At 42.3% G+C, this 14,823-nt stretch overlaps 1 protein-coding gene across 3 annotated transcripts in view; it reads left to right on the plus strand.

Annotated features, from left to right (window-relative positions):
- LOC137331029 (broad substrate specificity ATP-binding cassette transporter ABCG2-like) overlaps nt 1–14,823 on the plus strand; it is a 42,776-nt gene that overhangs the window by 11,435 nt on the left and 16,518 nt on the right. For 2 of the 3 annotated variants that reach the window (XM_067994621.1, XM_067994635.1), the window contains exons 6-11: nt 347–498; nt 3,055–3,141; nt 5,056–5,115; nt 7,266–7,516; nt 11,324–11,406; nt 14,209–14,298. In XM_067994621.1, coding sequence (XP_067850722.1) covers nt 347–498; nt 3,055–3,141; nt 5,056–5,115; nt 7,266–7,516; nt 11,324–11,406; nt 14,209–14,298 — 723 coding nt within the window. The remainder of the gene's footprint in view (nt 1–346; nt 499–3,054; nt 3,142–5,055; nt 5,116–7,265; nt 7,517–11,323; nt 11,407–14,208; nt 14,299–14,823) is intronic. The other variant, XM_067994630.1, reaches the window with a different exon arrangement.

The raw sequence follows: 14,823 nt of genomic DNA on the forward strand, positions 1-14,823 counted from the left end.
CCTAGTGGCCAGACTCTGTAACTACACTGTGATTGTTGACATAGTAAATTTGAATAGGAAATGTTGACATAGCAATTTACAGTGGCAAATGTTGTCGCAAAGATGTGACCAAAAATTGTGACAAAGGGGGCTAAGGTTTGGGGATGGCACATGTTTGCTTTATGCAAGATTTTTTTATATATATCAACTGATGGATAGATATATAATGCCTGTTTTAACGACAGGCTTATGAACCAGTGTAATTTAACTCTGATTTGATTTAGCTAACTTGCTTATATACCTGGGTAACACTCCAGATTTTTTTAGGCAATAATATTTACAAATGTTGGTCGTACATTCTCCCCAGGTTGGCACGGCAAGGAAAAACAATCATTTTCTCAGTCCATCAACCACGATACTCAATGTTTAAGCAATTTGACTGCTTGACACTGCTGACTAACGGCAAACTAATGTTCCATGGTTCCGCCAAAGATTCTATTGTTTACTTTAAATCGATTGGTAAGTATTTTGAATGAATCGGTATAAAAATGTGTTTTTTTTTTGTGAGTGGTTTTTCCGGCTATGATGCCTGTAAATATCGTTCACTATCAGGTTGCCTATTGGAAGGCAAATTGTGATTAACGGGTCACCAACTAATTGTTGACACTGAGGGGAAGGATAGCCTTTGAAGAAATGGTGCAATTTTAAAGGGGTTGCAGGAACAGAGAGACATTTTTTTCTTACTTTTCCTTTCTGTCTTTTTTTTTTCTCTCTCTCTCTTTTAATCCAATCTTTCTTTCCCTCTCTTTATTTCTCTTTCCGTACCTGATTTGATTCTAATTCACCCGATTTCCTTCTCCGTCGTTGCTCTGTTTCTTTCTCAATCCTTAAAATTGATTGGTTGAGGCGATAGACTGTTGGTCCCATCATTCACTAAGGCCCCAGATCTCCCTTTGCCCTCTCCCGTTATCAGCCCCCACTTTCAGCGAGTTACGGCACAAAATAATTTTGAGCTGAAGGGTGCAGGAAAATATCTAACTAACGGGGCGCGTCGCGAGAGGCCCCACTCCTGCAAGATCTGGCCCATGATGTTAGCTGGTTGTTGGGAGCAGGCCCTATTCATTTAAGTAACACTGCAAATTCCAACTAATTGCATGAGATCATGTACTAGTGTAGCAAGTCACATTCAAACCAGGTTTTGCTCTATGCCAGATAATACCGTTGACACTATTTTAAAATATATCTGTGGGCATGTCATTTAAATGTGTGTCCCATGCTGGTGTAGGTAGAGGTGTCACACACCAGCAGAGCGCCAACTTAGCACTGTTACCTCTGAGTCAGGGGTCATGAGTTCAAACCCGACTCCAGGATTTGAAAATATAACCTAGGCTGACTCTTCAGTGCAGTTATGAGTGAGTGCTGCGTTGATGCTGCCTTTTGAATGAGGCATTAAACCGAGACCCTGTCTGCCAGTTTAGGTGCTTTTTTAAAGAATAGCTGGGGAGTTCTCCTGGTGTCCTAGCCAACATTTACATAGAATTTATAACACAGAAACAGGCCATTCGGCCCAACTGGTCTGTGGCAGTCTGCTCGACACGAACCTTCTCCCTCCCTACTTCATCTAACCCAATCAGCATATCCTTCTATTCCTTTCTCCCTCATGTGTTTATCGAGCTTCCCCTTAAATGTATCTACACTATTCGCCTCAACTACTCCTTGTGGGAGCGAGTTCCACATTCTCACCACTCTCTGGGTAAAGAAGTTTCTCCTGAATTCCTTATTGGATTTATTAGTGACTATCTTATATTTATGGCCCCTAGTTTTGAACTCCCCCACATGTGGAAACATCTTCTCTCCGTCTACCCTGTTGAACCCCTTCATAATTGTAAAGATCTCTATCAGGTCACCCCTCAGCCTTCTCTTTTGTAGAGAAAAGAGCCTCAGCCAGTTCAATCTTTCCTGATAGTTGTAACCTCTCAATTCTGGTATCATCCCTGTAAATCTTTTTTGCATCTTCACCAGTGCCTCTACGTCCTTTTTGTAATATAGAGACCAGAACTGTTCACCGTACTCTATTTATCCCTCAACTAACACTACCAAAACACTGTGTCTTGTCCTTTTTGACTTGTAGACAACTATAATGCCCATGGGAAAAGGTTTCGTTTTGTTAGTGTAGGATTCAAGGAGGGAAAAAAAACTATGGCATTGACCCTTGCCCTAGATTGTGCACCTGGAATAACTTTGTAAAATGACTTTATAACTCTCCTCGAGAAAAACGTCATGTAACGTTTTAATAAAAACAGGTAGCAGGACCATCTCAGCATTGTCCCAGTTGAGGAATTGGTTCCTGTCTAGTTAGGAACATACAAAACTGACGGGCAGGAAAAGACCAGCCGGTCCATCAAGCCTGCCCCCACACCATGATGGCCAGAGCATTGTGACCAAACACTTCCTCCCTCCCTCCCACTCCATAGTTTGTCTGTGGAGTGGGAGGGAGGCTCACAGGCTTTGCACTGAAGTTGGAAGTGTTAATCTTGGAGGGTATTCTACAAACACGGTTAGCAATTATGGAGCTTGCACTGCCATCAGATTCGTGATTCGGATAATAGGGATTTTGGATTCAGAGTGCAAAATTTGAGTTATTTGAATCCAAATTTCCAATGTTGATAAGTGGAGAGAAGTGTCTTGGGATTTGATGAATTAATGTGGTGCAGATACTTATGATTTTGCAAGTTGCACATCTTTTCTTCTTCTGGGGCCCGATGGAAAAGCAAAGAACTCTTTAAAGGAAAAGTAAATTTCTTAACGTGTAAATGTAAAGCATCTTTTCAGGTGTATATGGTAGCTGCTGCATCAGTAATGTGATCTAGCATTGACTAAAATCTTCTACTAAAATGTTATTTCTACAATTTTTGACAGCCGTCTTTCACAGTATTGGCACTTTCCATCATCCGTGTCCCTCTTGAAAGTTTTATGCAGTACATGAGATTTAACAAAGAACTATCTCAAAATTGATAATATCTTGTTACCTGTTGTGAAATTTTAATATATGTGTATTTTCCTTCATAAATATAGGATACAAATTTCATTCACATAACAACCCTGTTGATGTTCTTCTTGATATCTTGTGTAGAAGCGCAGAAAATCAAACAGATGATATCGGTATGTATGCTGCTCGTCTTTCCAATATCACCTTGTTGTTGCTGTCTCCTCGTTCACTTGATCGTGATTAAAGGAGTGGGAACTGAGTGGTGTACAGTGGGTTAAACACTAGCCTTTTACATTTGAAACTTAGGTTCAAATCTATCCAGTGAATTCTCTCTGCTGACTGTAAGGGTTCGATGTGGAACGTGCTCGCTGAATTACATTGGCTCCCGGTCCGGCAACCCCTCGATTTTAAAATTCTCATCCTTGTTTTCAAATCCCTCCATGGCCCTTGCCCCCTCCCTATCTCTGTAACCTCCTCCAGCCCTACAATCCTCCGAGATCCCTGCGCTCCTCCAGTTCTGGCCTCTTGTGCGTCCCTGATTTTCTTCACTCCGTTATTGGCGGCCGTGCCTTCAGCTGCCTAGGCCCTAAGCTCTCAAATTCCCTCCCTAAACCTCTCCGCTTCTCTCTCTTTCTCTCTCTCTCTCTCTCTCTCTCCCCCATTTTAAGATGCTCCTTAAAACCTACTTCTTTGATTGAGCTTTTGGTCACCTGTCCTAATATCTCCCTACGTGGCTCGGTGTCAAATTTTGTTTGATAATCGCTCCTGTGAATTGCGTTGGGACGTTTCACTACGTTAAAGGCGCTGTATAAATGCAAGTTGCTGTTGTTGAGTTTGAGCTGTCTCGATCCAGTTCTAGTGGGCTTGGATCTGCAGCACAATACTGCCCCTAGTTTGTCACCAGTTGGCAATCTCACTGAGAGGTCACAGGATAGCTGGTGTGGGAAGTGGAAAGAATGTTGGCATTGGCGGTGTGAAGGGTGTTCTGAGTCATGTTGGGGACGAGTGGAGAGAACTTTACTTTGTGCTGTACCTCACCTGGGAGTCCTGGATGAAGGTTGTGGGTGCCTAAAATAGGAAGAATTCCATTTCCTAGCACTAACATCCCTCGTAGAATCATACAGCACAGAAGGAGGCCATTCAGCCCATCGTGCCTGTGCCAGCTCTTTGGAAGAGCTATCCAATTAGTCCCACTCCCCCAGCTCTTTCCCCATAGCCCAGCAATTTTTTCCCCTTCAAGTATTTATCCAGTTCCCTTTTGAAAGTTATTATTGAATCTGCTTCCACCGCCCTTTCAGGCAGCGCATTCCAGATCATAATAACTCGCTGCATAAAACAAAAAAATTCTCATTCCTCGCCCCCCCCACCTAGATTTTTTACCATTTATCTCACGTGTCCCCTGGTTACCGACCCACCTGCCAGTGGGAGCAGTTTCTCTCTACACTATCAAAACCCCTCATGATTTTGCACGCTTCTATTAAATCTCCCCTTAACCTTCTCTGCTCCAATGAGAACAATCCCAGCTTCTCCCAGTCCCTATATAAACTGAACGAGTTCTCAAGTGAGACCCGAGGTACAGGGAGAATTCTTTCCACAGAGCTGTGGATGTGTGGATTGGATTTTCGGATAATGCTGTGTGGATTAAGACCTTTAGCAAAGAGGTGGTTGAATATTCTAGTGTTAATGGTAAGCACGGACATAGATAATTAAATGTCACATGAAACATGATGGTTTCTTTGCTACGAGGACCGTGAACGTGTCGTAGGATTGAGTTATGTATTCTGCTTGGGGGCAGTGAGAAGCTTTGCAGAGTCTTGAGAGAAGACCAAGGGTGGTGTGGAGTTTTATTGTGGATTGCACAGAGTTAGGAACATAGCAACAGGAGGAGGCCATTCAGCCCCTCAAGCCTGTTCCGCCATTCAATGAGATCGTGGTTGATCTGCATCTTAACTCCATTTACCTGCCTTAATACCCTTGACTAACAAAAATCTTATTGATCTCAGTTTTGAAATTTTCGATTGAAACTGTTGGGAAAAATTGCCTTTGCGTCTTGCGTTCTTTCTTATGTTCTTTAACCTCTCTTCCAGAACTTCACAAATCACACCCCGTGCTTGGGACCATTCACTGTTACAGTTCCCAAAGGAAAGGTAAGTTACTGGGAGCATGTTTTTGATTATCCATAATAGATCAAATCAGAAACATTTTAACTTTTTTTGTGACATAATTTCCATTCTGTGCAGCATAAAATTACGTGAGATTTCCTGACAGTCACAAAAAATGCCAATATTTAAGCTCCGTTATTTGTTGTGATTTTATTTCATATAATGCAGGATACATTTTTGACCCATATAATAACCATGCCAGTGTTCTTGACATCATGGTTAGAGACTCAACTGCAGTAACAAATTAAAGTTTTGTTGGGGTAAGATTCCAAATTACCTTAATTGCGAGGTTACCTTTACACAGAAACTGGAAACACTGAAATGTCACGGGGTAGAGACTGTGCTGGTTTTATCAGTGCAATCCGGCCAAACCAGCCCAAAAGGTCGAGGAATTTCCATTTACGCTGGGCGTAAATTTGAGTTTCCGTGATCTTTCGCGCTGGTTCAAAAATCGTCAAGCTGAAGCCGGCTACGTCCACAAAACTGGCCCCTCACACAAAACTGGCCGTGCCCCCCACCCCGGCCGGAATAACGAGGATGGCGAGTGTCTGACGGTTACGGCTGTTCGAGGAGGGACTTCAAATTGCGCTCGTTTTCCTGGGCGCACGGGCACCAGTCGGCACGTTTTAAACATTTTTATATATTCAAAAATATTTAATTTTCTAAGAAACTGACTAGTGTGCACCAATGAAAGTAGTAAATGGGTCAGTATAGTTTCTTTTTAAGTCATTTTCAGTGATTGAAAATCAGGCTACTCACAGGTGGAGGACAGGACACCCTTATTAAAAATGCTTATTTTTTTATAGTAAACCCATTTTCCATGTATTAATAAAACTGGTTACCACTCTTAAACATATCATGGAATATTTTTTATTGCAAAGTTTAAAAAAAACACAATAATGTTCTGTCACGCTGTCCATTTGAGCTGGTTCATGGGAGATTTTACGTTTGTGATTATGCGAAATGCATTTTAGTGGAAATTCAAACTGTAACCTAACCAGTGCAATTTTCAGGCTCAATTTGCGCCCAGTTCCCGATTGCACCCAGAGGGGAAGCTCCCCCCCTAAGTTTCAAATCGGTGGAATGGTCCCCAGTTTCCAATTCCCAACAAATGTCGCAGTGCGGTCAAGATCTTCATGTGCTGAACAGGAAAACATTAATTGAAACAAATAACGAGAGGCTGCTTCGATTAATCTTAGACACACTGCGGGTTTCATAAAGTGTGAATCTGAAGCAATAAAAGTAAGTGACACTCAGGCCAAGACTAAACTATGCACCAGTGGTGGAAAGTAAGTGCAGTAAAAGTGCATTTTTATTAGTATGCTTAATATGTTGGTGAAAATAATTGTACTGATGCGTATGGAGGGATTGTACTTGAGCTGTAAAACTCCAGCCCTAACTTTCTTTGCTAATTGCAAGAGCCCGATGTTAAGTGAATTTAAACAGTGTTAATCAAGTTTCTACCAAGTATGAAACCACAGTGCAAAAACACACAGAGGTTGGCATTAAATTGGTAATCTAATTAACAAAAGAGGCTCGAAAGACAGGGGATGCAGAATGTGGAGTCACAGTAAGGGGGCGATCCTGTGCGGTTGGGATAAGGCACATTGTTGAGCAGAAGCAGGTTTATCAGCACTAACCCGGGTCTGTCTCAGTGAGACTTGGTGCCAAAATGGAACATTGCACCACACTGACCACTGAAACTTTGAGAGACACAGTAAACAAGGAGTGTTTACTATGTTATCGATGTATTATGTTGTGTTATTTAGAAGACGTTTCGATAGAATAGATAGAGAGAAACCGTTTCCACTGGCAGGAGGATTGGTGACCAGAGTAATTGGCAAAAAATCCAGGGGATGAAATGGGAGAATTTTTTTAACGCAGCGAGTTATTATGATCTGGAATGCACTGCCTGAAAGGGCGGTGGTAGCAGATTGAGGGAATTGGATAAATACTTGAAATGGAGAAATTTACAGGGCTATGGGGAAAGAGCAGGGCGGAATGGGACTAATTGGACAGCTCTTTCAAAGAGCCAGCACAGGTACGATGGGCTGAATGGCCTCCTTCTGTGCTGTATGATTCTATGAAGTGCAAGACTTATTTTAACTTAAATATTATTCGACATTTAAATGTAGATTCTGGAGTTGCTGATGAGCAGAACGCTGGTACTGCATGTGACAGGTTAGCTTGTGTATACCGCGCGTCCACATACTTCGGTGAACTGGTCAGCAAATTAGAAACTCTGTCAACTTATAGCAGGCTGCATCAAATCACACTCTCCAGCCAACACATCACACGAACAACATCATTCGCCCACCAACTGAAGTGGTTGTGCAGGCGAATATTCAAGAAGCATCTTGGTGATCCCCGTAGCCTCATTTTTACGGTAAGACCCTGAAGAGAATACTTGTGTTTTTACAAGTTTATCTTGTAACCACAAGACGGGCGGGAGGAATTGTTTGCAATAATGCAAGCACGTTCGTGATCATTTCAAAACCGGCATGTGTTTTCAATTACAACCTTGCAGTGAATATTCCGACATTAATGTATCATTTTATGGTACAGCATAGAAAGAGGCCATTCGGCCCATTGTGGCTGTGCTGGCTCTTTGAAAGAGCTATCCAACTCCTCCCACTCCCCCAGCTCTTTCCCCATAGCCCCGTAAATTTTTTCCCTTCAAGTATTTATCCAATTCCCTTTTGAAAGTTAATGCCTTACACCATTTTCTCTCACAACCGAACGCCTCCTGTCTGAATCAGTAAGTTCCTGTCATTAGGGAATCAGAATTTAAAAGAAACAGTGACCAAAAAAAAAATATCAGTTTTCAGAAGATTTGAGGCTGGCATTTTAAAGCAGTTTTCTGATAGCATGTTACTGACAGAAGCCTCACTAGTCGGACATGCTTGCCAGGAGATAACAAGCACGCGTGCCCACAATTTCCTGATCTTGTGCACGGTTGAGGAATTCAGGAGAAACTTCTTTACCCAGAGAGTGGTGAGAATGTGGAACTCGCTCCCACAAGGAGTAGTTGAGGTGAATAATATAGATACATTTAAGGGGAAGCTGGATAAACACAAGGGAGAGAGGAACAGAAGGATATGCTGATAGGGTGAGATGAAAAGGAGTGGGAGGAGGCTCGTGTGGAGCATTAACGCCGGCATAGACCAGTTGGGCCGAATGGCCTGTTTCTGTGCTGTAATTTAATCACTCCTGCCCTCCACCCTATCACAGACCTTCCCCTTTGTTCTCCCCACCCCCCTGCTCATAAAAGTTATGTACAAAAGAATTGCTTGGTGTAAAGATTGTGGACTTATATTGTTTTCCTTTCAAGTTATTAAGTATATATGTAATATATTGCTGTTATATTTTTGCCTTTTCAACATTTAACACATTTACTTAATAACAAATCTAAAACGAGGTTTGGTGTGATGCTCTTGTCACTCTTGAGGGTGAGAAGAATCTTTTGGAGGCCACACGATAATTTCCAGTAGTTACAACAATTAACAGATGGTTTGTAGCGGTCACTATCCCGGGTGCGTTACTGAAAGCCAATGAAGACCATTTTCAAAGGCAAAAGAAGTTGGTACTTTCCCAATGAGTGTGACCAAAATATGAAAGCCATAAAAATCTATAGATAAGACCCCAAAAATATAGGTGTACTGTCCTGGCAAGACCAGATCTTTCCAATTATAATCACTAAAAGGGACATAAATGGACATTTAAAATCTGCATTCCCATCAAGTTATTGGCCCCCAGTAGAGCAATAGGAAGACAGCACAATTTGTTTGACATCTTAGATTCTCATATCATCCAATACCTTCTAGAATGGAGACTGTGGAAAGCCTCCGAGGATATTCCCGGCGATTGTCTCGAGGGGCTGGGGAGGGAATGGGGGAGCCTGGCTGGAGGCCCTGCCAAGAATACATTTTTGGGGGGGGGGGGGGCAAAATATTACCTGGAGTGGAACAATGGCAAAGGTTAATGGAAATGATTTATGTAGTTAAAATATAAATAACAAGATAAAATTGAACTAAACTCCAGATCTCAACTGGTTAGTCATCCCGCACGATAGAAACTAATAATGGTGATCAGATTTAGAGGGAGCAGAGGACTTTATGGCTGCACAGTGTCGCCCAGCTACCAGAGCATGGAACTGCAGGGGGACCCGAAACAGTTCTTAAAGGATTCCAGCGTCAGATTAATGCAAAAATCCTAGTAAAACTGTGTCAGGGCAGGTGTCACCAGACGTGGAAAGAATTAACACTGAGAAACAAATAGGCATCGGACATTTGAATGGAGGGATGACAGTACATACCTATTTTAAAGAAGGACTTGCATTTATATAGCGCCTTTCACAATCCCCAATGTCCCAAAGCGCTGTACAGCCAATTCATAGAATCATAGAAATTTACCGCACTGAGGGAGGCCATTCGGCCCATCCTGTCTGTGCCGGTCGAAAAACAGCTATCCAGCCCAATCCCACTTCCCAGCACTTGGTCCGTAGCCCTGTAGGTTACGGCACTTCAAGTGCACATCCAAGTACTTTTTAAATGAGTTGAGAGTTTCTGCCTCTACCACCCTCTCAGGCAGTGAGTTCCAGACCCCCACCACCCTCTGGGTGAAAAACTTTCTCCTCAACTTCTCTCTACCCTTCTACCAATCACTTTAAATCTATGCCCCCTGGTTATTGATCCCTCTGCTAAGGGAAATAGGTCCTTCCTATCCACTCTATCTAGGCCCCTCATAATTTTATACACCTTAATTACTGTGTACAGTTCTGGTCACTATTATAGAAAGGATATTATTAAACTGGAAAGAGTGCAGAAAAGATTTACTAGGATGCTGCCGGGACTTGATGGTTTGACTTATAGGGAGAGGTTGGATAGACTGAGACTTTTTTCCCTGGAGAGTAGGAGGTTTAGGGGTGATCTTATAGAAGTCTATAAAATAATGAGGGGCATAGATAAGGTAGATAGTCAAAATCTTTTCCCAAAGGTAGGGGCGTCTATAACGAGGGGGCATAGATTTAAGGTGAGAGGGGAGAGATACAAAAGGGTCCAGAGGGGGAATTTTTTCACTCAAAGGGTGGTGAGTGTCTGGAACGAGCTGCCAGAGGCAGTAGTAGAGGCGGGTACAATTTTGTCTTTTAAAAAGCATTTGGACAGTTACATGGGTAAGATGGGTATAGAGGGATATGGGCCAAGTGCAGGCAATTGGGACTAGCTTAGTGGTATAAACTGGGCGACATGGACGTGTTGGGCCGAAGGGCCTGTTTCCATGTTGTAAACTTCTATGATTCTATAAATCTCCCCTCAGCCTCCTGTTCCAAAGAAAACAACCCCAGCCTATCCAATCTTTCCTCATAGCTAAAATTCTCCAGTCCTGGCAACATCCTTGTAAATCTCCTCTGTACCCTCTCTAGTGCAATCTCATCTTTCCTGTAATGTGGTGACCAGAACTGTACACAGTACTCAAGCTGTGGCCTAACCAATGTTTTATACAGTTCTAGCATAACCTCCCTGCTCTTAAATTCTGTGCCTCGGCTAATAAAGGAAAGTATCCCGTATGCCTTTTTAACCACCTTATCTATCTGTCCTGCTACCTTCAGGGATCTGTGGACATGCACTCCAAGGTCCCTCTGTTCCTCTACACCTCTCAGTATCCTCCCATTTATTGTGTATTCCCTTGCCTTGTTTGCTCTCCCCAAATGCATTACCTCACACTTCTCCAGTTTGAATTCCATTTGCCAATTTTCGGCCCACCTGACCAGTCCATTGATATCTTCCTGCAGTCTACAGCTTTCCTCCTCACTGTCAACCACACGGCCGATTAAGCACTTTTGAATTGTGATCACTGTTGTAAAGTTGGGAAACGCAGCAGCCAATTTGCACACAGAAAGGTCCCATAATGATTAAATAATCTGTTTTCTTAACGTTGGTTGAGGGATAAATATTGACCAGGGCACTGGGGAGAACTCCCCTGCTCCTCTTCGCAAAAAGTGCAGTGGGATCTTTTATGTGTACCTGAGAGGGCAGGTGGGGCCTCGGTTTAATGTCTCATCTGAAAGGCTGATTTTAATAATATATAGATGTACATTTATTAACAGAGGAGCATTAACCTGTCATTGTCATTTCTTATTTAGATAGTTCGGAAAGATCAATGTGCACTAATTCCTCTTGTCGCATTGATTCAGGTGCTGATAGTATCGTTACTGTGTCTGATTTTGGGATTTGTGTTTTTCCATTTAAAAGGCAATCGTTTTGGGATTCACAACAGGTCAGTATGGTTCCACGGAATGTATTTCACATGGTAGCATTTAATTAAGAAAATGCAGAACACAGATAACACGTCGTAACACTCACATATTTAAAGGAAAACTGCAGGAACCAATAAAATAAATGTTAAAGTATATGGGGTTCATCCATCTTTGCATTTTCTCTCTATTTTACTCTTTTCCCCCACATGTAAACTGTGACATATAGAACGTAGAGAAAGCACTGGTCATAAGGATTGAGAATCTAAATCCAAGCTAATGAGCGCAGATGGGCGTTACCCGTATGATTTAGACTGGCCTTCTTGGGATGAGATGCTGGAAGTTATTGACTGTATTACAGGTGTAATGCCTATTATAGATAGGACATCTCCTGGAGGGCTTGACATGTGATGAAGCACTGGGATGTCTTGGATAAAACTGATGATTGGCAGATGCTGCATTGCCAGGAGGTCCACACACCATGTGGCTCAACCTGTTATGGACGATAACCACAATAAAGAAAAACTTCTTTATGTATAGGAACAGGAGGAGGCCATTCAGCCCCTCGAGCCTGTTCCGCCATTCAATTCGATCGCGGTTGATCTGTATCTTAACTCCATCTACCCGCCTTGGTTCCGTAACCCTTAATACCCTTACCCAACAAAAATCTATCGATCTCAGTTTTGAAATTTTCAATTGACCCCCAGCCTCAACAGCTTTTTGGGGGAGAGAGTTCCAGATTTCCACTCCCCTTTGTGTGAAGAAGTGCTTCCTGACATCACCCCTGAACGGCCAAGCTTTAATTTTAAGGTTATGCCCCCTTGTTCTGGACTCTCCCCAACAGAGGAAATAGTTTCTCCCTATCTATCCTATAAACTCCTTTAATCATCTTATACACCTCAATTAGATCACCCTGTAATCTTATACACGCAAGGGAATACAAGCCTAGTCTATGCAACCTGTCCTCATACGGTATCATTCTGGTCAAATAATATAGTCTTACTGATAGAAAGTCAACCTGCCTCCTCAATTTCTCCTTTATAATATGTTTCACCGTTGTCATTTACCAAATAAATGTTTCTTTGTTGAATGACCGAGTAGTTTGTTTAAAAATTCTCTGTTTGAATGAACGAAGGTGGTAGAGAATGTCAATCTACATTATCCAGGTTGTGGGAGTCAGTCAATATCTTGAAAATACATCCTAGAATTCAATTTAGGGGCTAGATTTTCAACTTCCCAACTGGGCATAAAACTGGCATTGCGGCTTGTCCGCCAGTTATAGACATCGCGCGATTTTCATTTCCAGCGATTCCGATGAAAATCGGGGAGTCTCTATAACCGACGGCTGAACCAATGCCCAGGCTACAAGTTGTAAATCTACCCTTTGGTAACTTGTTTTAGATTTGAGCAGGGGCTCACACATCTTTAGTCTGCACTCCTCCTAAGTCTTGTGTCATCAAGTTTTGCTAGAAGGTGTTTCTAAAGTCCCATCAATGGGTAAAGAAAATAGGATACAGCTGCAAACAGAGTTGTCTGTTGGTTTACTGGGGCAATTTTCACACATTATTACTCGTCGATCTCCCGTGGAGGGGGGAGTAAAGACCAAATGTAGTCGTCCAGTGAGGTGGGGTTAGAGGGTGGGGGATAATTTGACCAGGGCATGTAGACTTAACTCAGCCAACATTTTAAAGTCATACGTTCTTACTTTTAGATAATACTTTGATTTTATATTATTATTAATAGTTAAATAGTGAAACTTACAGCAATTTTGGAAGCAGAGAAATACAGTTGGCTGGAGCATAGGAATTCCCCTGCAATACGTAGAGAGGGTATTTCCACTTGTGGGGGAGTCCAAAACTAGAGGTCATCATTATAAGATAGTCACTAATAAATCCAATAGGGAATTCAGGAGAAACTTCTTCACCCAGAGAGTGGTGAGAATGTGGAACTTGCTGTCACAAGGAGTAGTTGAGGTGAATAGTGTAGATACATTTAAGGGGAAGCTGGATAAACACATGAGGGAGAAAAGAATAGAAGGATATGCTGATAGGGTGAGATGAGGTAAATAGAGTGGGAGGAGGCTCTTGTGGAGCATAGACCAGTTGGGCCGAATGGCCTGTTTCTGTGCTGTAAATTTTATGTACTGTCAGAAGCTGGGAGCCCCAAAGCCGAGGCACTAAAATACCACAACTAGCAGGAGGACGTGAATACAGCGTGACGAGTTTACATAGGCAGTTCCCATCCTAAATGTGGACACAGGAATTCGTAATGGAAAAAGTTGACAGGAAGTGTTCATTCAGACAAAATTCAATCCTAGATAGGATTCAAGGTATAGAGGAACCTGAATGGTGAGAGAGTGTTCATGTGTTCCAGCAAATAGATTTGTCATTTTTCATAGTAAAGATGTTTAAATGCAGTAAGGTGAATATATTCTAAGTTTTGTTTGCCTTTGCCTTGGGGCCACATATGAGAGCACAGTTTCCAAGCTCGCAGTGCAGGTGCGGAGATCCACCCACTCGGGAGATCCGTGGGCCCCACAGGATTTTCCCATGTGAAAAGCTTCCCATCTTAAGTTGCTGATAGTAACTGGTCTTGGTGTTCTGACCTAAGGTTTAACCACCAACACCAAGAACGGTCATTCCGAACCTGCAGGTCTACAAAATTCAAACAGGACAAATCAGCAAGTGAGATATACAAGTGCAAATTGAACTTAGTTGCGATCGATTCTCGTGCCAGATTGTTGTGCGTTGTGTAACCCATGGGCCATAGATTGGACACTGTTCTAAAGTAATTGTAAAGACTAACGACTTTATTTTTCTTCACAGAACTGGGCTCCTGTTTTTTATTGTCAACGGCCAGATGTACAGCAGTATCTCTACCATTGAACTTTTAGTCACAGAAAAGAAGATTTTGATGTAGGTACCTTTTTGTCTTAACGCTCCAGCAAAAGGAAATCAGAAAAGAACAGCTCAGCGGCAACTGTTCCCAAACTTATCCAGAAATCTGACCCAAAATGCAAATTATTATCTTTGCTCATAGAATAGAATCGTACAGCACAGAAAGAGGCCATTCGGCCCATCGTGTCTGTGCCAGCTCTTTGAAAGAGCTGTCCAATTAATCCCACTGTCCTGCTCTTTCCCCACAGCCCTGTAAATTGTTCCTTTTCAAGTATTTATCCAATTCCCTTTTGAAAGTTACTATTGAATCTGCTTCCACCGCCCTTTCAGGCAGCGCATTCCAGATCATAACAACACGCTGCGTAAAAAATAAAATTCTCCTCATCTCCCCTCTGCTTCTTTTGCCAATCACCGTAAATCTGTGTCCTCTGGTTACCGACCCTCCTGCCAGTGGAAACCTTATTTACTCTATCAAAACCCCTCATGATTTTGAAAACCTCTATTAAATCTCCCCTTAACCTTCTCTGCTCTCAGGAAAACAAT

The sequence above is a fragment of the Heptranchias perlo genome, chromosome 1 (assembly GCF_035084215.1).
Source record: "Heptranchias perlo isolate sHepPer1 chromosome 1, sHepPer1.hap1, whole genome shotgun sequence".
NCBI classification, from domain to species: Eukaryota; Metazoa; Chordata; class Chondrichthyes; order Hexanchiformes; family Hexanchidae; genus Heptranchias; species Heptranchias perlo.